The 27,306-nt window shown below is 45.2% G+C and overlaps 2 protein-coding genes across 3 annotated transcripts in view; both read right to left on the bottom strand.

Annotated features, from left to right (window-relative positions):
• The window catches only part of LOC310675579 (uncharacterized protein), a 177,929-nt gene that overhangs the window by 100,586 nt on the left and 50,037 nt on the right, over positions 1-27,306 (bottom strand). The gene's annotated exons all lie outside the window — the stretch shown is intronic.
• LOC310675717 (olfactory receptor 51H1-like) lies at positions 2,665-3,627 on the bottom strand (the record flags this gene model as incomplete). The annotated part of the gene is made up of 1 exon (XM_083436755.1): positions 2,665-3,627. One exon carries the CDS (start codon positions 3,625-3,627, stop codon positions 2,665-2,667), a length of 963 nt encoding a protein of 320 aa, XP_083292881.1.

Below are 27,306 nucleotides of genomic sequence, written 5' to 3' on the forward strand. Positions count from 1 at the left end.
TTAACTTTTTCTCTCTACATAAATCAGTGGTTTGCTGTAGGTCCTTTTTATATTGCTCTGCCATGTTTTCACCAAGACCTTATTTTTATTTAATTTGAAACCTGCCACCTGACCAAATTCCAGGATCCTCTCCGAGACCCTTGGTATGCTACTCTTCAGGTCTTCCACAGTAATCAGAAGGTCATCTGCAAAAGCTTTCAGTTTATATGTTTTACCATTATTCCTCTTATTGTCTCATTTGATCTGATATTCCTTGGCAATGTTTCTAACACTAAAATAAACAATAATGGTGACAGGAGACACCCTTGTATTGTCCCCTTTGTTATTTTACATTTTTCAGTCATCACATTATTGACAATCAACATAGCCTGTTGGTCTGAATAAATTGCCTCAATACCTTTACCAAATGCCTTTCCAAAGTTCATCATTTCTATCTTTTTTTCATAAATGACCATGAGACATTGTCAAATACCTTCTCTGCATCGAGAAACATCAATGCAGCTTGTTTTTCATTCCTGGCCCCCAGATATCCTATAATATCAATTATATTCCTTAAGTTGTCCATCACCTGGTGGCTTGGTAAAAAACCAGCCTGTTCATGATGAATTACCGTATTTTTCGCTCTATAACACGCACCTGACCATAACACGCACATAGTTTTTAGAGGAGGAAAACAAGAAAAAAATATTCTAAACAAAACAGTGGATGTATGATTTTTGTGGTTCATGCTGTGGCCACAGACGTGATCTGACGGTGAGTTTGGGGTAGCCCAATGCAAAAATCCTGAGGATCCATGTGGATCCATGCTTTGTAACCACATTTTTGCACCATTGCAGCCCCATGAAACAGTGGGTGCGTGTGTGTGTTTTTGGCGCAGGCTGTAGCCATGGATATGCTATGTGATCTGATGGTGAACTTGGGGTGACCCAGTGCAAAAATCCTGAGGATCCATGTGGATCTGTGCTTTGTAACCATGTTTTAAGTGGGGAGGGAAGGAAAAGCACTCAAGGGACAAGGAGCACGCGTGGGGTGTGTGGAGAAGGATGCGGCTAATAATGCAGGCGAGGGGTCTAAGGGGGAAAGGAACCCGCATGGGGTGTGTGGAGAAGGATGCGGCTAATAATGCAGGTGAGGGGTCTAAGGGGAAAAGGAACACACATGGGGTGTGTAGAGAAGGATGCTGCTAATAATGCAGGAGAGGGGTTTAAGGGGAGAAGGAACACACATGGGGTGTGTGGAGAAGGATGCTGCTAATGATGCAGGAGAGGGGTTTAAGGGGAGAAGGAGCTCGCTTGGGGTGTGTGGAAAAGGAGCTTTTCGGTGAGCTGAGCGGGGAGGAGGGAGGGAAAGAGCACTGTTGCTTTAAAGGAGCCAACCGGACAGCAGCCACTTACAGCAGTGTAAGCAGCTCCTTTCCTCTCCCGCTTTGCTCCTTCTCTCCCTCTTTGCTGCTTTACACAGCTAATGGCCCAAGTCCTGCTCAGCGGATCAGCTGAGATGCTGGGAGAATCATAATTTCCCCCTCTCCCTCATCCTGTGCCCTCCTCTCCCCAGCAGCCTTTTAAAAAACTTTTTTACTGGTTTTCACTGCGCTCGTGGCTCAGAGCCCTCCTGTGCCCTGCCGTCCCTCTGCAGCCTCATTGCTCCGTTTAGAGAGCGCATAGACCTTTGCTAGCTGAGGCTGCAGCATCTGTTGCTGGCTACGCGGCGCTTTTTCCGGCTCGCTATGGCTCCCGTCTGTCCCTCCTCCCGTGTAAGCGGCTGCTGCCCGCTTTGCTGCCATGGCTCCTTCCCTCCCTCCTCCTGGGCTCCTCCCCCTCCTCCTGGCTGTAAAGCAAGCAAAGCTAGAGCTGTGCAAAGCCCTGCAAGCGGCTCCCGCTTTGCTTGACTGACGGCAGCCATGGCTCCGGTCGAGTGCATTCGCTCCGTAACACGCACAGGCATTTCCCCTTACTTTCTAGGAGCAAAAAAGTGCGTGTTTTGGAGTGAAAATTACGGTAAATCCTTTAACACCCCTTGCAAATAATTCATAATCATTATTTAACAGAGAAATCGGCTTGCTTTGGGATCAATGTGATATAGGCCTCTGTCCAAGACTCTCGTACTTTCCTAATATTTAAAATCTCATTCATTACATCTTTAAGCGGTTGTACCAGATACTCTTGTAGATTACTGGAAAATCTCTAAAGCTCCTGAGCAAGGTCCTGGAGTTCTGCTCCAGATCTTGTTGAGATCATCTGTGTGCTCCTCTCTTTCATAAGGAAAGACAAAGGAGATGTGCCCAGATGAGGGAGAAATTTGATTCTGTTCACATTTAAAAGTGGAGTTACTACTACAAGCACACTAAATGCACAATATTTGTGGGGAAAGGCCTACAGAAAATCCAGTTGTCTTATGGGATCTATATGAAGTTAGCTGTGTCTCTGCAAACCATACAAATCTTGACTTTTGTGCCAAAACAGGCTAACTTCATTGTGTCAGGGTGAAGACAGTATGAATGAGTAAGCACATTAGACTGGCAGAGATTGAGCCATTTATTTAGAAATGGAAATGGGAAGCAGACACAGAGACTTCTGGAGGAGATATGGTTCAACCCATCCCTTATTTTAAACCACTTTATCAAATAATTATCCTTCTGTGATAAAAGGCATTTCGAAATAAATATCAACCCCTACTTTGTCTAAACTGGAAAATGTTGCATAACCTCTGTCGAATCTGCTGGGTCTTCACGCTATACACAACAGGATTGAGAAGTGGAGGGACCGTAACAAAAATGTTGGCCATCAGCATGTGGATAATGGGGGAAAGGTGTCTCCCAAATCGATGTGCCATACTGATGCCAATCATTGGCACATAGAAAATCAAAATGGCAGCAATGTGGGCCACACAGGTGTTCAAAGCCTTCAGACACTCTTTTCGGGATGCAATGCTCAAAACAGTCTTCAGAATCAGGACATATGATACAAGAATGATGAATACATCCAAGCCTAAAGTGGAAACAATTGCTATCAAACCATACAAAACGTTGACTCTTGTATCTGCACAGGCTAACTTCATGGCATCTTGGTGGAGACGGTAGGAATGAGAAAGGACATTGGATCGGCAGAAAGGGAGCTTTGAAAGAAGAAAAGGGGGTGGGAAACAGATACAGAAACTTCTGGAAAAGACAGCTATGCCGATTTTTGCAATTAACGTATTCGGGAGACGTGATCTGTATCTCAGTGGATCACGGATGGCAATGAACCGGTCAAAAGCCATTGCCACAAGAATGCCAGACTCTGCCCATTGGAAGGAATGGATAAAGAACATCTGGCTGATGCAGGCATTGAATGGGATTTCCCCAGAGTCAAACCAATAAACCCCCAGCATAGTTGGCATGGTGGACATGCACAGGGCCAGATCCGAGCAGGCGAGCATACAAAGGAAGAAGTACATGGGCTCATGGAGACTTTGGTTGGTCTTGATGACATAGAGGATCGTGAAATTCCCAAGCAGAGTCAGGGCGTAGAGCACAAACAATGGGAAGGCCACCCAAGAGTTCTTCTCTTGCATCCCAGGAATGCCAATCAAGACAAAGGTTTGGTGGCTCACAAGGCTCTCGTTGAATCTGGTGATGGAGGACATCATTCACCTAGTGCTTTTGGTGGAAAGATATTAAAAGTCAAATGGATATTGGAAATATGGTATTATTTTACAGGCTCTGTCCTAGTTTAGTCCAACATCAGATATTGCATTAGAGCTTCCAAACATTAGAGCCTTCCAACTCTGACATATGATTCCCTCTTCTAAGCCCAACCAGTGTCAGTCTTATGATTTATTTGTTTGTTATTTACAGAGTTTTAATCACCACTTTTGACAAAGTGGCTTCTGAAGTTCATTAGCAAGAGGGTTTCTGCTCTTAAGTTTCTATATAAAATGATGTGACAGAGAAATGCTTGGGGAGGGAAGCAGAAGAAGCTATTCCACACTTAAAGCTACAGTTCTTGCAGTTACTACCTGCGGCAGCCTGTTGGAATGTCTGCTCAGCCTCTCTTGTGGAGAACGGATGGGAGCTGCTCTTTCAGCAAATCAGTGGGACAGCCCTGCTTTTCTTCCGCTCTATTCTGCAGCCTGACGGGAGTTTAGCATCACTTGTGTAGCTCAAGGATCCTAAAGCCAGTTTGATTGAGCTGAAAGGGAAACTGGGACACTCCCTCCACCACTGATTTGTGTAGTGGCTGTCAGTCTGAACTGGGAGCTGATAAATCTAAACATCCCAAACCAATCGTTCTTGAGGGGCCACCCACAGAGCGTTCCTTAAACACACCTTGCCTTTGAAGCATCTAGGCCCCACAGCTGAAGTTGCCACAAACATCCTTCCTGTTGGACCCACCTGGCATCCCAGGTGCATATATCAGTCTGTGAGCGGACTTGGTGACCTCTTTGACACGTCTCTTCCTCCTGCTCGGAACAGGTTGTTAGTCTACTATTTACAAGTACCCAGTGACCAAAAAAAGAAAGGTGAAAATTGCAATGCAAAGTGGACATAAACACAGACGCAAACTGAAAGCAACATCAGAATTAAAACTGAATAGGAGAGATTATCCCTGTGCTTTTTATGGCGTTGACAATTATGGAAGAAACGTTTCCCCTCTGGGAGTGAGGCTATCTGAAAACCGCCAGAAAACTGCTTTGTCTCAGGGGGAGGAGATCTCTGAAACCCAGGGGGCAATTACTCGGAAATCTCTAAAGCTCCTGCGCAAGGTCCTTGAGTTCAGCTCTGGGCCAGACGTTCTGGAGATCTTGTGTGTGCTCCTCTCTTTCATAAGGATAGACAAAGGAGATGTGCCCCAATGGGGGAGAAATTTGATTCTGTTCGCATTCAAAAGTGAACCTATCCAATCCATACTTTCTGGAACAACACCTATGCCCTTCCTTACCAGCAACCCTTCATGCTGAAATATCACACCTCCTTGAGGATCTTGGAGAGCCTCAAGTTTTAGACCTTATTACAAATGTTTGGCTAGTTTTGTCGGGGGTGGGAGGAAGAACAAAAGAGGGTGGAGTGAAGGAGGGCGGGCAGGGGAGCTGGCTTGAATGGAAGCCATTGTTGCCATGAGAAACTGAGGGAAGATTGAGCCGTTCAACCCGGGGGGGGGGGGGGTCTACCTCTAAAAGTTTTGGAGTCACACACATCGCAGCAAAGTAGGGATGGGGATGGACTTCAAATAGTTCCACAATTTGGAGTGAACCTCCTCATTCGACAAATGAAGGGCTGTGCTTGGATTGCAATGGGGACAGGCAAATTAGGCTGCATGCCTAGAATCTGTACAAGCAGAGATTCCTGCAACTCATATTTGCTAATTTTTTATGATGTGGTCCAAGGAGACCCCTGGTTCTTTCTCCCCTTGCTTTCTAACAAAAATGGTTTCTAGATGCTTGCAGCACTTAAGATTCAAAAAGGTAAAAGGTAAAGAGCGAGGTGCAAATTTGGAAATGAGAATGATAACTTAAGTAGAAATACTGTACAGTTTCTCCCCATAGTGGGAGAGACTAGGTGACCGGTGTGCTTCTCTGCTCGGGCTACTTTCCCAGTGCAGCTGTGGATAGGCATCTTCAAGGTCCCTGATGTTCTCCTTCCCGGTGGTTCTTTATCATTAGATTGGCCATGCCTGGGATAGCCCTTCAAACAGAGGACTGTCCTCTGCCAAGCTGGACACTTGGTCACTGAAATATACTCGGAGTCGAGAGTGGATTTCATGCTCTTTATTCAGCTCATAGTGGTGAGGAGGAATGGAAGTTCCCCCAGAATGTCTGCTTTATATACATTATTTACACAATGGGCCCCACGTGATTGGCTAATTCCGGGATTCTCCCGTAGGCCAATCAGGTTGTGGATTCACTCCCACCTGGAGCTGGATTGAGTGGCTCCTGTGGACCAATCAGACTGCTGCATTCTGAATCCTATTGTTCTAGGACCAATCAGACTGCTGCATTTTGGATCCTATTCAACTCAGTACATAACAGTCACTATAAGTCGAAATGGGTGAGTGGAAAATAGTTGTACCATAGGCAAAATTTCCTTATTTTGGCCATGTTGTCCTGGACTAGGAGATGTAAGGAACTGAAAGGCAGCTAAAAACCCGCAGGAATATTTATTGGGGTGGATGTGGGGCCTCCATTCCCAGGAGAGGCAGGAACAGCATGTCTTTTTATTCCTCCCTCAGCTGAGATCTGGCTTGTTACGGAAAAAATCTAGGTGTGAGGCTACTCACACCCAGCTCGTCGGGCAGAGACCACGGGTCCCTGCGGAATAAAGGAAGGAGTCCAGCCACCAGCCGGAGCAAATAGCTGTAGACCAAAGTTTATTGCGCAACAGATTCAAAGAAGAATTTTGAACCCCGAGGATGGGGTGACAAGGACTTTTAAAACTTTCCCACCATATCCCAGAATACCGTTCGTACAGCTTCATTGCTACATCATTGCTACATCACTGATATGTCACAAAAGGGGAGGGGTAGACAGGGGTTACACTAGTTTAACCTTGGCAAAGATGTCCAGACAAGTCCTTGGTACAAGATTAGCATAAGCAGACATGGCCGGGCAAGACCCAGGTATCAGATTAGCATAGGCAAACACCTCTGAAGTCCCAACACCCAAAGTACAATAGAACTTCCTTTGCATGTCTGGCCCCTTGGCAAGTCTGGTGGTGGCATTAGGCTTTCCTTGGCCAACAATCAGCAATTATCGCCTCTGGGCACTTCCTGGGGTACGAGGTGTGTATACATGTCTTCACGCTTGGGGAGGTGGCAGTGAAAAGAGTCGTTTTTCCAAGGGCAAAATAGTGGTGAAATGGAGGAAACTGGCAAAGGAGTTGATTTTATATTATTGTTAAAGCTAGGTAACTTCCCTGAGCTGTCAAGTCGAAGGAATACCTTTATGCATAATATTTGTAACAGTTAACAACTTTAACTGCCCCCCCCTAATCTCCGTAACAGGATGGATGGAAGACATGAGAGCCACCTCTCAATATCTGGAGGGCTGACCCATGGAAGAGGGAGCCAGCTTGTTTTCTCCTGCCCTAGAGGGGAGCACCCAGAATAAGGGACCCAGAGGACCAGAAAGCAGTTTCTGCTGCCTAAACAGCAGGAAGAACATTCTGACGGGAAGAGCAGCAGAATCCCTTGGGAGATGGCGGACTCTCCTTCCTTGGAGGTTTTTAAGCAGGGGGGTTGGAATAGATGACCCTTAGGGCTCCCTCCCATTCTAGGATGCGGTTCCTTGCTTCCTGCAAACCCCTTTTCCCTGCAACCTCTTCCTCCAGTTTCTGACCAAGGGAGGGAGCAGATCACAGACCAACCAAGAGCGTCCCCTCAAAATGAGCATCTCTGGGATTCTGCAATGCAGGAGAGAAAAGGCAGAGAGGACTGAGCAGGGTGGAGTCGGCTTTGCAAGGGTTAAAGGGAAATGAGCTGCATTCCTAGAGAGGACAGGAAGTAAAGGGGGGCCAGGTCCTCCAGAGGAAAACCCCTCCCTCCCCTTCCTGCAGGGGGGGTTGCTTTCCTCTGCTGCAAATGCTGCATTGTTATCTTCCAAGGGGATCTGGTGAGTCTCTTCTTCCTCCCCCCCCTCCCGAGGGTGCAGTGGGGAGAAGGGGGGGGGGTCCCAGGGATGCAGCAGGGGGGGTGGCTCAGGTGGGGGGGGGGCAGACCCCGGGAGCAGGGGGTCCTGCCAGGGAGGAGCGAAATCGCACGAGGTCCGCAACTACAGTACTGTATATTCTGCATTTGTATTGTTAATGGAGAAATCTGAGGCTTCCTTGGGCAAAAAACAAGGACGCCAGCCAGGAATAGCAGAGCAAAACAGCAGCCAGTAGGCTTGGTCTTTATTGAAGACTGTCGCGACAGGACTCCCACCTGACACCAGGTGGAACAAGATGGAAGCCCAGAACAAAAGAGCCCCCAAACTTTTATTAGCTGCTCATCCCCATGTTACACCCCCCCAAACTACATCACTCATACATCACGGTTGCGTCATGAAAGGGGAGGTCTGGTGGCAGTAATCTGAGCATCATGGACCCTGCCCCATGGTTCTCCTTGCCCTCCACCAAACACCCATCAAGTGTAACAAAAGAGATATTCACATTTCCCTGTTTCCCAGCCAAGTCAATCACACCCCTTTATCTTCATCTGGGTTTGTTATTTCTGGAATGGCTACCTGTCTGGCACTCAGGTATCAGGATGCTAGGAATCATCACTCAGGTAGAGGGGCTGCTGAGGAGCTGAGCTCACATGTCTATAGGAATTTCTGAAGTTTTCCCAGTGAGCCAGTACATAGATGCATTTATCAGTGAATTCTTACATTTGGTATTGTGCAGCAGAGGCCCTTTGAGCAGATAGGAAGAAACTGTGATGAAGTGTTTTGTGGGGACAAGTCACAAAAGGGATTGTGCTGATTTTGGTAGTGGGCTGCATGTGTATGATATCTGCTGGAGGGGCAAAACTCCTCCACCACCACCTATACATAAATTCCTGCAACAGTATAAATGCGCTGCTTGCCGCTTTGGGAAGGCGTCTGTCTGTCAGGGGAAAGGTAAAGGTACCCCTGCCCGTATGGGCCAGTTGTATCCGACTCTAGGGTTGTGCGCCCATCTCACTTAAGAGGCCGGGGGCCAGCGCTGTCCGGAGACACTTCCGGGTCATGTGGCCAGCGTGACGAAGCTGCTCTGGCGAACCGGCACCAGCGCAGCACACGGAAACGCCGTTTACCTTCCTGCTAGAAAGCGGTACCTATTTATCTACTTGCACTTTTAGGGGTGCTTTCGAACTGCTAGGTGGGCAGGAGCTGGGACCGAACGACGGGAGCTCACCCCGCCGCGGGGATTCGAACTGCTGACCATGCGATCGGCAAGCCCTAGGCGCTGAGGATTTACCCACAGCGCCACCCGCATCCCGCCTTCACGCAAATAAACTCCCTTCAGATTTAGGAATCAGCCACGTCTATTAGCATAGGCTGCAGCCAGACAGAAACGTTGGCTAATAGATAAATGCAAGAAATGGATAACAACAACAACCCGGACTTACGCAATAAATCAATAAATCCTTTTGGAAGATGGAGGTGCCGAGTTGAACTGTGGAACCCCTTCCCGCAGGAGCCAGGGAGAGTGGCTTGAAAGAGGATGGGGCCAGTTCATGGAGGAGAGGGAGAGGGCGGTGGGGGCTCCTGAATCCCCCAGGAGGAGAGCTTGGCTCTTGTGCTCCAGTCCTTCAGGGGTGCAAGGCAGGAGCGGCACCAGGTTGCCCTGTGGTCAGAGGAGCTGGACGCAAGAGGGACCCTCTGGCCTCATCCTGGCTGGCACACTTGCGCTCATTCAGACATGCAAGCCCCCAGAGGATCTTTGGAAACTGAACAGAAAGCCCTGCTGAGAATCAGGGAAGGTCTCACCATCCAAGGCAGGAGAGGAACTGCTGGGAAGGAAGCAAACCTGGGCTGAGGTTGAAAGAGGCAGCCCCCCCCCCCCCCGCGCCCAGTGCTGAGAGTGGTTGGGAGACCCTCTCTCTCCGTCCCTTCCCCCCGACTGAGCTCCCATTCCTAGGGATCCCGGGAGGGGGGTCTCCTAGCAACTCTCAGCATCCTTAGCAAAGTACGGTGGTACCTCGGGTTACATACGCTTCAGGTTACATACGCTTCAGGTTACATACGCTTCAGGTTACAGACCCAGAAATAGTGCTTTAGGTTAAGAACTTTGCTTCAGGATGAGAACAGAAATCGTGCTCTGGCGGCGCGGCGGCAGCAGGAGGCCCCATTAGCTAAAGTGGTGCTTCAGGTTAAGAACAGTTTCAGGTTAAGAACAGACCTCCGGAACTAATTAAGTACTTAACCTGAGGTACCACTGTACAGTTCCAGACTTTTGGGAGGAAGCCAGGACTCTTGGTCATGGCCTGATCCTGCTGCGAAGATGCAGCGCCGGTTGGGGCCTGGGTGTGTTTGTTGCCCTTATTTATTGGGTATTCTTCCGTAATATCACTATTTATAATCATTGTTGCTCTCTGTTCCGCATAGATGGCATTAATCCCCTTACAGAAAGTATCTCCGAAGTCCATTTTTTCCCAACAGCTCTTTCATAAACTTCTATGAAATGTTGTCAAATGCCTTTTCTGCGTCAATCAACATTATCATGGCCAGCTTATCTATTTTAAAATCGAGATACTCTTAAGACATTGGTAACATATCTGAGGTTGTCTTGCATGTGTCGTCCTGGAAGGAACCTTGTCTGGTCTTTGTGAATGACTTCTTGAAGGTTATTTTAAGCCTAGATTCCAAAATATCTGAGAAAAATTTAAAATCATTATTTAGGCGTGCGATCGGTCTCTAATTAGCAATATTTGCTGGCTCTGATCTTTCTAGGAATTAGGTAAAATCCTGTTGCCTAATATATCATTCATCGTGTCCTTAAGGGGTAGAAATAATATTTCTTCCAGCTTTTTATAATATATTGCTGGGAGGCCAGGGGTCTTTCCTGTTTGTGATCTTTGTATCACTTGTTGGCCTTCAAGGACCATAATGGGTGCATTTAATAAGGCGAGTTTAGCTTTTGGAATTACAGGTAGATTATTGTTCTCCAAAAATTCTACAATTTTTTATGTTTATTCCGGACTTTTAAAATATAGCCCTCTATAATAATTGGCAAAGTTTCTATTGATTTCCTTTGGATCATCAATCCACTTATTGTCTACCTTGATCTTATTGATAATTCTCTCATCCCCTTTCTTCTTTAACTGCCAGGCTAGGAGCTTGCCTGGCTTATTTCCAAATTCAAAAAATCTGTGTTTTAGCCATTTTATTTTGCATTCTAATTCCTCATTAATGACCATCGAGAATTGTGTTTGAAGGACATTGATGTTTTGTTTGATGTTTTCATTATCTAGGTTATTGAATAATTCTTTTTCGTTCTTATTTCCTCCGGAAACTGGGTTTTGCCCCTCAAACCCTTCTAAGTCTGGGCTTGGACCAGGCAAAAGCTATGGTCAGGCAAAGAATATTAGCAGGACTGTGCAAGGTGCCCTGACTATAGAATTGGAGAAATCGAGAGAGATATAGCCGCACCGGCAGAATATCTCTTCTTTCTCGTATCTAGGGATGCAGGAAGGGCCTTTACACTTGCCAGAAGCTCAGCTCTTCTATCGCCGGTCCTGGACGGAGCTTTTAAAAGGGTCCCATATGCTCACAGACTTTGCACCTGCCCATTGGGAGAGATAGGAAGCCCAGAACACTTGTTTTTTAGATGCCCCTTTTATGAAGAGGCACGTAGTAAGATCTTGGCTCCCCTACTGGTGAGGCTCGCCGACCTCCTGCAAAAGCAAAAATTTGACCTTTTGCTGCTAGGCAAAGATCAGAAGATGACATGGACGGTCGCCAGATTCTGTGTACAGATCTGTAGGCGCAGACCATCGCCCAACTCAAAATAGTCTGGCATGAAAAGCCCCAAACACGGCTCCATGGACGATTCTGAGTCAACTCCCTGGGTCAGTTTATTATTGTACATTGCTCCTAAATTTAGTGTTGTACATTGTTTTAATTGTCTGTTTTAACCATATCTGCACAGCAGTTTTGAATGTTGTGAGTGTCCTCTAACTAAGAGGCTTTTACTCTGCAGCCTCTTATAGTTGTTTTAACCGCAAGTCTTTTAGTTCTTTTGCTCTTACAGTTGTTTTAACTGCGCGTCCTTGTTTGTTTTTAGCTCTTATTTGCTTTAATTATCAGTTTTTTATCCATCCACTATCCATGTCTAATCCTGTATTTCATCCAGATGTTTCATCCTATGCCTTATCGGTTAAAAAAATCCTAACTGCTATTTTATCTATATGCTTTTTTAACCCTGGTCTGAGACCGTAATAAAGTTCATTCATTCATTCATTCATTCAGTGGATTACAACAATAGTACATGAACTGTAGAGTTGGAAGGGAATCTCAGCAAAACGACCATGACAGATGGCCATCCAACCTCTGCTTAAAAGCCTCCAAGGAAGGAGAGTTCCACTGTCAAACATTTCTTTCTGTCAGATAGTTATTCCCAATGTTTAGTTGGAAACACTTTTCTTGCAACTTGAAGCCATTGCTTCGAGTCCTGCCACCAGATGTTAGTTATTTCACTCTCTCATTGCTGCTGGATCTCGTGATCCTATTACTTTGTGACAGGAGTGTGGGAATGGAACTCAGACACTGTACTTCCGTATTATGTGTTTCTGGTTTTATGCTCTTTGTTCTCTGCTTTTGGACAGAGAAGACGGGTGTGAAGCGGCTTCTCACACTAGCCATGTTTGTTGTTTTGCTTTGTAAATAAAGAAGCTTTCGCGATGCCAAATGCCTCCACAGCCTCACTTTTTGCTGATACTCTGTTATTGCATTAGCATGCCCTCAGCTCCACTGGATGTAGGTTGCTGGACACATGCATGCTGGACAGGCCAGGCTGGGCCGAGTGAGTGACTTGCTGGAGGAAGGGCCCGGCACAAGGCAGGGGCACATACGCCAGAGCAGGAGAAAACAAGCATGTTCCCTCTTCCTGAATATACTTGGAGATAGCTCTCCTACCTCCTCTCAGTCTAGTCTCTTTTCCAGGCTAAACTTACCCAGCTCCTTCAACTTCTCCTCATCAGGCTTGCTTTCAAGACCCTTGATCATCTTGGTCACCCTCCTCTGCCCACCTTCCAGCTTGTCAACATCCTCCTTAAATTGTGGTGCCCAGAATTGGACACAGGACTCCAGATGAGGTCCGACCAAGGCAGGATAGAGCAGGAATATGACTTCCCATGATCTGGACTCTAGACTTCTGCGGATGCAGCCTAGAATAGCGCTAGCTTTTTTCTTCTTCTTTTGCTGCTGTATCACATTCATCACTGGTAGTGACAAGCAAGCGATTCCGGCTGTTTTCACCAGATTTAGCTGGCTCCCCCCCCCCCCCAATTTTGCATTCTGCAGCACTAAGTGGGAGAAGCTGCAAGAAGCTGCAGACTCTGCTTGGAGACCTTGCCCAGCTTGTCCTTAAAACCCCGAAATTCCTCCATGATGGCTTTCTTGTCAACTTTCGCATTGCTAGGCAATGCTTCTGTTATTTCGCTCAGTTCTTCTCCGTAGTTACTTAGTCTACAATTCCCTTTCTCCTGTGGGGAAGGAATGGGGTGCATGATGCAGACCCCCCAAGTGTCCCTATTTCACAGGGACAGTCCTGGATTTAGAGAAGGCTTCCTAGTTCCTGATTTGATGCCCGAATGTCCCTCTTTTGCTTAGGATGCCCCTTTTCCCTAGGATTGGAGGGTATGGAGTTATCCAACCCTTGAGCCGTCTGAAGGCAGCCCTCTATAGGAAAGTAATTTTTGATGTTCAATATGTTTTTATAAATGTTGGAAACCGCCCAGAGTGGCTTGGGCAGCCCAGTCAGACCAGTGGGAAAGTATTATTATTATTATTATTATTATTATTATTATTATTATGTACTGAAGTTCTCACCCTGGGCCAGCAGGGGGATACTGTAGATAGTTTTCACTCAGGTCCACATATGCAAATAAGGTATTGAAAGTGACGTTCAGTGATTGGATAGTTACAGAAAGTGGTTACAGTTGCGTTGTACTGGAGCTCTATATAAGCAGGGGGCTGAACCCTTCAGTTCAGTTCTGTTCTGGCCTGTGAATAAACAAGAGCTGTTTGAAGAATTGCTGTGTCATCTGATATGTTCACCCACAACTTAACACCTCTTCTTCTTCTTCTTCTTCTTCTTCTTCTTCTTCTTCTTCTTATGGAGTAGGACGTCCCTGTTTTGACTGGATAAATGTTGGAGGGTTTGGTGATTTGGGATAATTTCTTGGCCATCTCCTCATGGGCAGGAAGTTAACCCTTTGAGGAAGACGACATCAAGGGCAGGGCAGCCACCTAAGTCCAGATCTGTGAAGCACAATGGTTTTATTTCCTGAAATGGGAATATTTCCTCAGGCCAAATCACTGAGTGCTTTTCACATGGGCCTTTCCCCCTGTAGTCTTATTGGAGTTCGCCGATTGGGTCTGTGTTGCTCCGGGACAGGAGGAAGGAAGTCAAAATGGCACCGAGTTGGTTCCAAGAACTCTCCCTCCTTCCAACCACGTCAGCCTATGTATGCAGGTTGACATCACATATGTTCCTGCTCTGGTACTCTCAACCATAAAAGGATCTTCCTTCCTGTACTTCTGACCATAAAAGGATCTTCCTCTTCCTACTCTGGGGAAGAGGTAATAATCTCTGGGAACACGCTCTGGCGTTCGTTCCCGGATCTGGGTTGTGTGACAAAGTGTGTCCAGGATGTAAGATAAAGCACAGACGTGTCTTTTCTCTGTTCTGTTCTACTACTGGTACAGTGAAGGCCATAGTTGCCGTCACAACTGATAAAGGACAGGGCTCTCAGCACTTGTCTATACAGCCGGGCTTTTGTTTATGCATTGAGCTCAGAGCTTGAGTTAATGGATTTTAGCTAAGGGAAAATAGGGATTTTGGTGCAGTTTCAAACTGCCTGCGCAGTCAGTTTTGGGTTTGGGAAACCCATTCCTTCACCATGTCTTTGTCTAGGCCTCAAGTAAAATGGCAAAAAGGTAGGCGGAAAGACTGCAGAAAGCCTCTGCCTGGAACTCAGTGCCCAACAGAATAAAGTCAATTTCTTTGGTATTTTAGTGGATAGCTCAACAGATAGCTCGGCCATGGCATCTGAGCTCATTTCCTTTTATTCTATATTTGAAGGTGAAGTGAAATGTACCTATGGAGCCCTTGGCAGAATGTACTCGTAGACTATGCCTTCTTAGCTACCAAACCTAAGCAGAAAAGAATCCAATTTAGATGGGATGTACCAGGAGGAGTGATGATTACCTTCAAAGAAGAGAGATTTCGACTGGACTCAGTACAGAAAGCTAGAGATTTCACAGAAAAATTCCAAATTAGAAATGGATCAACCGTCTGACAGTATCAGATACAAGAGAGGCCTCTAAAAATTGAGAGCAGGAAAAGAGAGAGGATCTAGGGAGGAGGGAGAGAATGGAAAGGGGTCAGGAGAGCCAAAGGGAGCTGCAAGAGGACCCGGGAAGAAAGAGAGAAGATTGCCTTCCAAGATGGCGCTCCCGCCTTTTATTCTGGCCGTGCCCAGAGCAGGGCGAAGGCAGAAAGCAGATTCTTGCTATGTATATGAATTCTCAGCGGAGGGGGACGTCAAGTAACATGCTTAAATACTGAAAGTACACGAGCTTCCTTACAAAGACTAGACGATGTCCAGACTCTGGACATTCGAGAGAATTTGGTTTTCCTGTGAGCATGAGAAGAATGCAGCTACAAGGCAGCCGTGTTTCTGCAGACATGGGCAAGGCTGCCCCTTGCGTGGCGGATGGAAGTCTTCTTCCTCAGGAGAAGAAGCAGGCCTGTGTGGAGACTTGCGCCAGAGGTTCCCCTCCCTCCGGCCTCACAGTCCCTCAGGAAAGGTTTCTCCTTTCCCCTCAGCAGAATTCTCTGTGAGATCCCACCCAGGTTTCTCCCCGTTGATGCTGAGGGATCTCCCTCAGTCTGTTGGCCTTCAGACAGATCCCACAACACCATCCTGGGCAGGATCCTGGGAAGCCTATCTGGCAGCCATTTTCCCTCACAGAAAAGCATAATAGCCGGGAGACGTAGCAGGTGCAATTCAAATAAGAACAGAAGGCCTCCCTCATGTGAGGGGGTGAAGGAATGGGTTTCTGTGTAGTAAGTTTTAAAACTGTCTCAACCCCCCCCTTTTTTTGTTCTTTCAAAAGAGAGCATTTTAAAATCCGTAAAACTTGAGCTGTTGAGCAGAAGCATAATAAGGACACAGCTGCATAAACAAGCTCTCTCCTTTAGCAGTCACGGCAAGGGATGACCCTGGCTCTCTAGGGCAGTGTTTCCCAACCTTGGGCCTCCAGCTGTTTTCGAACTACAATTCCCATCATCCCTGACCACTGGTCTTGCTAGCTGAGGATTATGGGAGTTGTAGTCCAAAAACAGCTGGAGGCCGAAGGTTGGGAAATGCTGCTTTAGGGGAACAAAGAAAACACGTCAGAACTTTAACTTATGTGCTGACCACAAAAATACGCACAGACCAATGTCCGGGGAAAACACCAAAAGCGTGTTCCTGGAGATCATGACCTCTTCCCAGATAAGAGTAGGAAGAGGAAGATCCTTTTATGGTCAGAAGTACAGGAAGGAAGATCCTTTTATGGTTGAGGGTACCAGAGCAGGAACATATGTGATGTCAACCTGCGTACATAGGCTGACCTGGTTGGGCTCCTAGGGGAGGAGGGAGAGAGTGCCTGGAGGCTATATATACTGCATGAAACTTGTCATTTCTTTGGACGTGCTGTGGACTCACCACGCAAGTGCCTTCTGCTATCCGGAGAGCAGAATAAACTCTTTCTTTGAACCAACTCGGTGTCATTTTGACTTCCTTCCTCCTGTCCCGGAGCAACGCAGACCCAATCGGTGAACTCCAATAAGGCTACAATGGGAAGTCCTGCAATGAAAAGTGCAATGTGCAAATCACTCTCCATTGTTTTTATTGCGTGTGCCATTGGGATTGACCTAGGATTTGATCTGGCAGATTTAGCACGACCAACTTCTTGGTGAGTAGCAGACACAGCCTGTTTAATTATCCTAAAAGGTAAGAAAAATGGAATTCATTATCATCATTATTTCATTCCTATACTGCTTTATGTTTTAAAGAAAAAAATTCATAGCAGTTTGCAACACGTCAAAGCATTAAATAAAACAATCTGGAAATGGGTTTCACATGTAAGTCAGACCAAGCCCAGAGAATAAAACATCACCATAAGCAGAGAACATGGACTCAGCGCATCTGGTCTTAAAGGAGCCTGAGAATTTTATTCACTGACTGACTCCTCTTAGATTTCACCCACTTCCTTCCAGATCACAAAAAATGGCTCCAGATCACATTCAACACATGTACAAAATTTCAAAATATAAATATATACTCCCTGTTTCATTCCTTTATGCTGCTCTGCCTTTCACAAAACCTGTGTCCTCAGCCAAGGCAAATACTTGGCCGTCAGGGCATACCAAGACATCAGAGAACATTCCCAGCCATGGATGTTCTCAATGCAAGTTTAAGAAAGTTGGTGGATTAACATTTTTCCTATGAGGTTTTACGTTACTCTTTGTTGGTGCTTGTAGCCTCTTCTGCCTCTTTGTCTGGTTTCCTAACAATTTTGGCATTGCTGCCAAAAAAATCTGAAATCTCACCCGCCCCCATACTGTATTTCTTGATAAAGGGATTTTGCAGGATTCTTGGGTGCTAAGGGGGAAAAGAGAGAGAGGAGGGTGTATAAACTTTATAGCAGAACAATGTATTTGCTTTGTAGGATTTCCTAAAGCTTTTCACTACGACAGACAGAACTTGGCAGAAGACCAAAGGGTTCCTTCCGATCTCTCAGGGGCTTCCTGAGAGCACAGATGGATGAGCAAGACTCAGCTGGCCTTGGAGCAGGAAGAGGCCATGGCAACCAAACTGGGAGCAGTGGGGAATTCTGGGAGAACTCTGTGCAGAAGATCCTGGGTGAGGAGGACACCCTCTGCTCAGAGGTGCAGAGCCAGCAGCTGAGGCAGTTCTGCTGCCAGGAGGCCAAAGGACCCCGAGAGGTTTGCAGCCGACTCTACCACCTTGACCATCAGTGGCTGAAGCCAGAAAGGCACACGAAAGCTGAGATGCTGGACCTGGTGATCTTGGAGCAGTTCCTAGCTGTCCTTCCTCCAGAGATGGAGAGCTGGGTGAGGGACTGTGGAGCGGAGACCAGTTCCCAGGCGGTGGCCCTGGCCGAAGGTTTCCTCCTGAGTCAGGCAGAGGAGAGAAAGCAGGTAAGAGAGACTTTCCTCTGGATACTCCCAAGGGGCTCCAAACAGGACAGAACACATCCCATAATGTTCTGCTGATGGCCCATTCTTTTTCTGCAAGGCCATTAAACTTTTCTGCAATGTCCATTAAACTTTAATTAGTTTAATGTTAAATAAACGTCCAGTGCGCTTCTAACGCCATAAATCTTATCCAAGCAGAGAATTTTGTGCAGCGGTAGAAGGAAGGTAGGAGAGGCAGTACCTTTCAATGATGAATCCTGGAGCAAGCACTTTGGAACTCAGGAAAAAACTTTATTTACAAAAGAAAAACCCTGGCGATAAAGCACACATGCCTTTATCTCCGGCATAAAGAAAACTTTACTCTTAACTCGTACCAGCAAACACAGGGGGGAAAACACACGGGTGAACTGACTATTTATACAAACTAACTCACATTCCTGGATGCTTAATGACTTCCAGCTGCTCAGTGATTAGAGCGACTTGTTATCTCTTAACCCTTTAGTACCAACACCCCCTCTCGCTCGTAACACTGAGCTGTACCAACCTTAATTCAAATTTAAACCTGAACAGAAATATTTATGAGATTGCGGACTCAAAGCTTTTGTAAAACCGTCTGCGAGATTTTCTTTGCTTGGACAATACTTTAGTTCAATTAAACCTTGTTTTGCACTTTGGCATACATTTTGATAATGGATATCCAAGTGTTTTGTGTGTGCCTTGAATTGACCTGATTTAGCTAGTTTAATACAAGGTTGATTGTCTTCCCACACTCTGATAGGTAGGGAACATTCTCCAAACAATTCTTGTACCAGTTGCTTGTAAAATTCCAGTTCTCTACATACATCTGATAATGCATTGAACTCAGATTCAGTTGAACTTAAAGCTATAAGTGATTGCTTTCTTGATCTCCAACCAATTAGTGCATTTCCAAATTTTATCGCCATTCCTGACACTGATTTTCTATCTGGTCCAGCATCTGCCCAACTGCTGTCGGCCCAACATTCAAGTTGTGGGCTGCCCTCTGCTGATAGTTTTAAGCTAAACCTTTTGGTAGTTTGGAGATACCTTAAAACTCTTTTTACTCCTTGCCAAGCATGCATTGATGGTTTTTCAGCTTGTCTACATAGCATGTTGACAGCATATGTTATATCGGGCCGAGTCCACTGTGCAACGTGGAGTAGACTGCCTATCGCTGACTGGTAAACCCCGGGATTACTGAACTCTGCCTGTTGCTCGGTTTGAGCATCCTTTGTGTAACTTAACTCCATTGGGGTTTTAACACCAGCACAGTTGTCCATTTTAAACCTTTCCAGCAACTGCTGGATCTTAGCTTCTTGGCTGAGCCAATAGTTCCCATTTTCATCTTGCTGAATTTTAACTCCAAGATAAACAGATACAGTGCCTAGTGATTTTATCTGAAACTTTTCTCCAAGCTTTGTGGCAAATTGTTGTGCAAGTTTATCGTCCTTTCCACTGTATAATAAATCGTCAACAAATATCAAAACTGCTTCTTGTTCACATCCCAAGCCTTTTAGATAAAGACACGCATCTGCTGCGCTCTTTCTGAACCCCATGCTCTCTAGAGCATCGTTTAAGCAGGAATTCCAATTACGGGCGGACTGTTTCAACCCATAAATGGATTTGTGTAGGCGCCAGACCTGGTTTGGCTTGTCTCCTTCAAAACCTGGTGGTGGTGTCATATAGACTTCCTCCTGTAAGTCTGCATTTAAATAAGCCACATTGACATCAAAATGAAACAGCTTATTTCCCTTCTTAGCTGAAGAGGCTAAAAGCATTCTTAATGACTCCGATCTTGAAGTAGGGGCATAGATTTGAGAATAGTGAACACCTTTGCGCTGCGAAAATCCTTTTGCAACTAGTCGGGCTTTATATTGCAACTCCTCAGTAGTTGTGGGCTTTAAATGATATACCCATCGACAACCTACAGCTTGTTGCCCTTTCGGAAGCTCTGTACTTGTAAACACACCGAGAGACTTCATTGAAGCCATCTCTTTTTCCATTGCTTCCTGCCACTTTACGGCTTCTGAGCTTGAAAGCTGTTGTACCTCTATATAGCTATCTGGCTCACACTGTGCCATATTTACGTATACACTTGTCACCTTAAACCGCTCTGGTGGTTTGCCCTTTGTGGCACGTTTTGATCTGCGCAATTGTTCCTCTTGTGCCCCCTCTGACCATTGGCTGTCAGAATCTGTCTCAGACTTTATATCTGGATGCGCCCCTAGGGATAAAGACCTCCGTTTAGATACCTCCCTTGGGCTTGGGGTTGCAGGCGACCTGCTTCGCTTTTGCTGTCTGCTAGGCCTACTGACTGGCGATGTTGGAACACTCCTAGATTCTGGCTTTTCTACCTTAGGAGAAGAACCTTGTGCCTGGTCAGAATCTGCATCTGAACCATGTGCACCATCCCCTTCTGGCTCACCACCCTCTGGACTTTCATTCTCAGCATAAATGCCTAAATCATCTCTCAAAATGTCAGGGTTAGCATGTAAGTGAGTCCATCCGGATTGCTCACAAAATTCAGCGCTCCTACTGAGGACCACTCTTGTAGTATCCCCATCTGGGTTCACGAACCTCCAAGATTTGGCGTGTGGTTCGTATCCACAAAAGATGAGTTTCCTAGCCCTTGGACTTCCCTTTTTCCTTAACGCTTTTGGGATAAGTACATAGGCTTGAGATCCGAACACCCGAAAGTAATTAACTTTGGGCTTCTTCCCGTATAAAGCAAAATATGGCATAGTATCAATTACTGAATTATATGCTCCGTTCAAAATGTGAGTAGCCGTCTGCCAGGCTTCCGCCCAGTAACTTTGAGGGAGTTTAGAATCAAACAACATAGAGTTTGCCAACTCTTGCAGAACCCTGTTTTTACGTTCGGCCACGCCTCCTTCTTGGGGGGAATAAGGTGTAGACAGACGATGCTTAATTCCCTTTTTCTTAAAGAAATTCTGCAACACAGACCCGGTAAATTCTGACCCTCTGTCTGTCTGAAAAGCAAGTACTCTAGTACCAAATTCAAGTTCTACTGCATGAACCCAATTTTTAACTGTTTCTGCAGTATCTGCTTTTGTTTTGAGAGGAAAAAACCATGTGACTTTTGTTTTGTCATCCGAGAGACACAGTGCATGCCTCGAACCTCCCATGCTAGCAACAGGCATTGGGCCACATAGGTCCATATGCACAAGCTGGAATACTTTATCAATTTCCTACCTGAACTGGGATAGCTGCATCTATGAACCTTCGCCCTTTTGCATGCAGTGCAATCCAAATACTTAGTACATTTGTTCATTTTGCACCCTTCTGATAATTCAGGTTGCCTTTTAACATACTGAAAATTAATATGGCCCAAACGGCGGTGCCATAAATGAACACAAGAATTATGGGTAGGCGAGTTCACACAACCAGCATGAACCTGTTCAACTTCATCTGGACTTGTCTCAAAATAATATAACCCATTTCTGCATTCCACCTGCAAAAGAGATACGTTATTCTTTGAAATAGTGCAAACCCCATATTCAAACACAGTTTTAAACCCATCTCTATCAAGTTCTGACACAGACAAAATACACCCCTTCATTCCCTTTAGCACATAGGCATCAATTTTTGTATGCAAACAATTCAAGAACACTGTGCCTACGGTCTCCAAGGAACGTTTAGTTGAATCTGCCATTGTCACAACTTTAAGGGTTTGCAAATGCCTGCAATTCTGCAAATGGACACTAGATGGCGCCACCAGGTGGTGAGATGCACCACTGTTGATCAACCAGCGTAGATTGCTGCCTTGGCCACGCCCTTGCATCAACGCCATTGCTGAAGCCAAGTGCTGTGTGCTGTGGGAGTAGCCACGACCATCTCCTCTTCTTCGACGTCCCCTGGAACTCCTTGTCTGGTAACTAGGGGGTACCAGCCTTGGTGCTGTCTTGACCAGGTTCACGTGTGCAGTTCCTGATTAAATGGGAAGAGGAACCACAGCGAAAACAGTGTCTAGCTGCAAAAGCATTTACTGTGTTCTCAAACTCAGCATCCCCACTCTTAGGCACAGCACAACTCTCCTTTGAAGACAAACCTCTTTCTCTTTGCCTTTTATCCTGTTCATCTGCAAGCCGAGAAGAAATGTATTCAAGGGTTAATTCAGCTGAAGGCATAGCTTCCAAAGTTAAAGCTAGAGTCTCATAGCTTTTATCAAGAGAAGACAACAATATGTATGACTGCTGCTCCATAGAGAAAGGAATGCCCAGCTGTCTTAGTTGATTAAAGGCAGACACCATTTTGGCAATGTGTTCTTTCACACACGCTCCCGGTTGGAGATGTAAATCAAACAAACATCTTGTAGCATGGATCTTGGCCCCCGCAGTGTTTCTGGAATTTAGCCGCTGCAGAACCGTCCAGACCTCATGCGTGTTCTTTAACTCAGAAACATAAGGCATTTGCTCTGGTCCCACTGCCAAAACTAATAGACCTTGGGCTTTCCTGTCACGTTTCTGTGAAGCTGCTGCTGCTGCTTTGTCTTCTGCAGACGCGTCTGCAGCTGCCTGTAAAGGCGGTGCTTCAGTACAACTCCACAACTCTTTTGCTTGCAACCAAACCCTTACTCTAGCCTTCCAATCTTGCCAATTTTTCCCATTGAGTCGCGTAAACGGGACAGCAAAACTTTCCTGGGACTCTGCCATCCTCCCTGGGGCTTAGGAACGATACTCACACACCTGTAGACCGTCTCCCAGCTGCTGAGGTGGCTCCTTGAGGAATGAGACGTCTTCCAGCAAGTACAAACTGCGCAGTGCCTGTTTAAAACTTTTTCCTAGGCACGTTGCAGGACTCAAACTGCTTTGAAGGCTTTCGTTGTCAGCAACCACTTCTGTCTTCACTCCAGTCCTTTCATAAATCACTCTGAACTGCACTCCTTATCTCCTTCTTGACGTACAAACAACCATAACCTGTCCATTAAACTTTAATTAGTTTGATGTTAAATAAACGTCCAGTGCGCTTCCAACGCCATAAATCTTATCCAAGCAGAGAATTTTGTGCAGCGGTAGAAGGAAGGTAGGAGAGGCAGTACCTTTCAATGATGAATCCTGGAGCAAGCACTTTGGAACTCAGGAAAAAACTTTATTTACAAAAGAAAAACCCTGGCGATAAAGCACACATGCTTTTATCTCCGGCATAAAGAAAACTTTACTCTTAACTCGTACCAGCAAACACAGGGGGGAAAAGACACGGGTGAACTGACTATTTATACAAACTAACTCACATTCCTGGATGCTTAATGACTTCCAGCTGCTCAGTGATTAGAGCGACTTGTTATCTAGTACCAACAATCCATGAAATGAGATCTAACACCCTTCAAGTTTTTTTTTTTTATAAATATTTTATTTGATTTTACATAAAAAAAAAAACGACAAAGCAAAACAAAAGCAACGAACAATACACCAAAAACATACAGAATTACACAAACATAACATACTACAAACAACAGAAATAAAAACAATCTTATCTTCATATTGATCTTGCATTAACTTGTTTCTCTGACTTCCCCAAGTCTCCCTTCCCTGTATTCCAATTCATACTGTTAAACAACAAATCCCTTCCCTCTGTCATATTTAATCTCCTTTCTGATTTGAATGTCTTAATATAGCTTATTCAATGCTTAGAACTTAAGATGTTGGGTCTTCTAATCCTTAAAATTTTACTCCAATAACCTTATACATTCAATCTGATGTTATTTTAACATTCATTAATCTTGTAGTGTTTCTGTAAATAGTCTTTAAATTTCTTCCAATCTTCCTCCACCGTCTCTTCTCCCTGGTCTCTGATTCTGCCCGTCATTTCTGCGGATTCCATATAGTCCATGACTTTCATCTGCCATTCCTCCAGCGTGGGTAATTCTTGTGTCTTCCAATACTTTGCAATGAGTATTCTTGCCGCTGTTGTGGCGTACATAAAAAATGTCCTGTCTTTCATACGTACCTCTTGATTGACCATGCCCAGGAGAAAGGCCTCCAGTTTCTTCAGGAATGTGTATTTAAACACTTTCTTCAGTTCATTATAGATCATCTCCCAAAAGGTCTTAATCCTTGGGCATGTCCACCAAAGGTGAAAGAAGGTACCTTCAGTTTCTTTACATTTCCAACATTTGTTATCGGGCATATGATAAATTTTTGCTAGTTTGACTGGTGTTATGTACCATCTGTATATCATTTTCATAATATTTTCTCTTAAGGCATTACATGCCGTAAACTTTAACCCAGTGGTCCATAACCGTTCCCAGTCGGCTAGCATTATGTTGTGACCCACATCTTGTGCCCATTTAATCATTACTGATTTCACTTCCTCATCCTGTGTATTCCATTTCAGCAGCAGATTATACATTCTTGACAATATCTTAGTTTTGGGTTCTAGCAATTCTGTTTCCAATTTTGATTTTTCCACCTGGAAGCCAATTTTTCTATCCAATTTATATGCCTCCATTATCTGATGATAATGGAGCCAATCACGGACTTTACTTTTTAGTTTGTCAAAACTCTGCAGTTTCAATTTATCTCCATCTTGTTCTAGTATCTCCCAATATTTTGGCCAATTGGCCTCCATATTGAGTTTTTTGACTGCTTTTGCTTCCATCGGAGATAACCACCTTGGAGTCTTGTTTTCAAAGAAATCTTTGTATCTAATCCATACATTAAGCAATGCTTTCCTGACAATGTGAATCTTAAACATACTGTGAACTTTAACCTTGTCATACCATAAGTAAGCATGCCACCCAAACGCATTATTGAATCCTTCTAAATCCAATAACACCCTTCAAGTTTTTGGCCCTGACATTCATTTAATAATCCTTCTCGTCATTCTCTGTTTTGAATCCATGTTTCTCTTTCAGGGAAAGGTTCTCTTTGCAGAAATGGGCCAGATTTCTTCTGAGGCAGAGAGGCCTCTGTTGGACACCAGAGAGAGGCAGCTGGGTAAGGAGGAAGGAGTTTTTTCTGCATTTAGTCCCATTCTGTTGGTTTTCCAACTCATCTGTGGGTTCTTTTCATATTTTATTGGGGGAGATAGTTGGGGCTAAGAGCCCAGAGGAGGGGAGATATATTTTTTCACAACTAACATCTGAAATGCATCCAAATATCCAAATGCACTCAGCAGGTGAGACTTTCTCAAATGCTCCTCTGTAGTTTGAGATGCACTGATTTACCTGTGAGACAAGAAAGCACTCTGGGCCTCCCCCTTACCTTTTCCCTCTTGCAGGTGACACAGTGATACTGGCTAGACCTCTTCATCCATCTCTGAATGGGGACAGAAGAGAAGCAGCGGCTGTGGATCCAGATCAGGTCAGGGGAAGCTGCCTTGTGGGGACAGAGGTCAAGGAGCAGAACAATGTTGTAGATCAAGACGTGGTGGTGAACAATATTATTGTCTCATAGGAGGACATTTCCCTTTTTCTTTTAGGGTCCAGTGTGCTTTGAAGATGTTGCTGTTCGTTTCACAGATGAGGAGTGGGAGTTGCTGGATCCTAACCAGAGAGCTCTGCATAAGGAGGTCATGGAGGAGAATCATGGGATCGTGGCCACTCTTGGTAAGGATCTCTTTGCAATCAGAATATCTGTTTTTAAATTCAAAACAGCTCTCTGTGATGAACCTCATATATTATCACAGAATTCAACAATGCCCCCTTAGGACACATGGGATTACAATATTGCAGCTTATTAAAGAATGACCAGCCTGGTCTGAACTCTCCAGACCCTTTTGACTGTAAACTTCAGAGTTGTTAGGGAAGTTGAAGTAGCTTCTGTCAGGTTTTCAGTTTTAGTTTCTCCTCCTGTCTGTCTTTGGTTGTCCAAAGAGAAGACTGACATTGGAAATGGAGGGATGCCATGATGGAGCCAAAGAAAATCCATTTGAGAGAAGAGCCAGGCTTATCAAATCACAGGTTCCCCTAAGGATGTCGGTTGATCCCCGTTAATTAATGCACCCAACCCTTCAGAAAACCATCCATCTAACCCACTTGTGTTATTCCTCTATTACCAGAGTTAACAAGCATTCTTCATTAATTTCTCCCTGAGTCTCTAATCCATTACTCTTCATTACAGATGGACTGGAAATCAAGGACAAGGGTGATCATGACAAAATCCCCACAATGGAGAAGCTGAATAAATATCTTGAATGTGGGAAAAGTTCTTATTCCACTTCCCATCAAAGAAATCCCATTGGGAAGAAAGCATATCAGTGTGTGGAATGTGGAAAGAGATTCAGTCAGAGCTCCTCTCTCACTTCCCATCACAGAATTCATACAGGGGAGAAACCCTATCAGTGTGTGGAATGTGGAAAGAGCTTCAGCATGAGCTCCTCTCTCACTTCCCATCAAAGAATTCATACAGGGGAGAAACCCTATCAGTGCTTGGAATGTGGAAAAGTCTTCAGTCAGAGAACCCATCTCTCTTCCCATCAAAGAATTCATACAGGGGAGAAACCCTATCAGTGTGTGGAATGTGGAAAGTGTTTCCGTCAGAGAGCCAATCTCTCTTCCCATCAAAGAATTCATACAGGGGAGAAACCCTATCAGTGCTTGGAATGTGGAAAAGTCTTCAGTCAGAGAACCCCTCTCTCTATCCATCAAAGAATTCATACAGGGGAGAAACCCTATCAGTGTGTGGAATGTGGAAAGTGTTTCAGTCAGAGAGCCAATCTCACTTCCCATCAACTAATTCATACAGGGGAGAAACCCTATCAGTGTGTGGAATGTGGTAAGAGCTTCACTGAAAGCTCCAAACTCACTTCCCATCAAAGAATTCATACATTGGAGAAACCCTATCAGTGTGTAGATTGTGGAAAGAGCTTCAGTATAAGCTCCTATCTCACTTCCCATCAAAGAATTCATACAGGGGAGAAACCCTATCAGTGTGTGGAATGTGGAAAGAGCTTCAGTAAGAAATACAGTCTCACTTCCCATCAAAGAATTCATACAGGGGAGAAACCCTATCAGTGTGTGGAATGTGGAAAGAGCTTTATTCACAGCAGCAGTCTCACTTTCCATCAAAGAATTCATACAGGGGGGAAACCCTATCAGTGTGTGGAATGTGGAAAGAGCTTTAGTCACAGCAGCAGTCTCACTTCCCATCAAAGAATTCATACAGGGGAGAAACCCTATCAGTGTGTGCAATGTGGAAAAAGCTTCAGTCACAGCAGGAGTCTCACTTTCCATCAAAGAATTCATACAGGGGAAAATCCCTATCAGTGTGTGGAATGTGGAAAGAGCTTTAGTCACAGCAGCAGTCTCACTTCCCATCAAAGAATTCATACAGGGAAGAAACCCTATCAGTGTGCGGAATGTGGAAAGAGTTTCAGTCACAGCCACAGTCTCATTTCCCATCAAAGAATTCATACAGGGGAGAAACCCTATCAGTGTGTGGAATGTGGAAAGAGCTTCAGTC

Source organism: Podarcis tiliguerta, assembly GCF_965153285.1.
Source record: "Podarcis tiliguerta genome assembly, chromosome: 4".
Taxonomy (NCBI): Eukaryota; Metazoa; Chordata; class Lepidosauria; order Squamata; family Lacertidae; genus Podarcis; species Podarcis tiliguerta.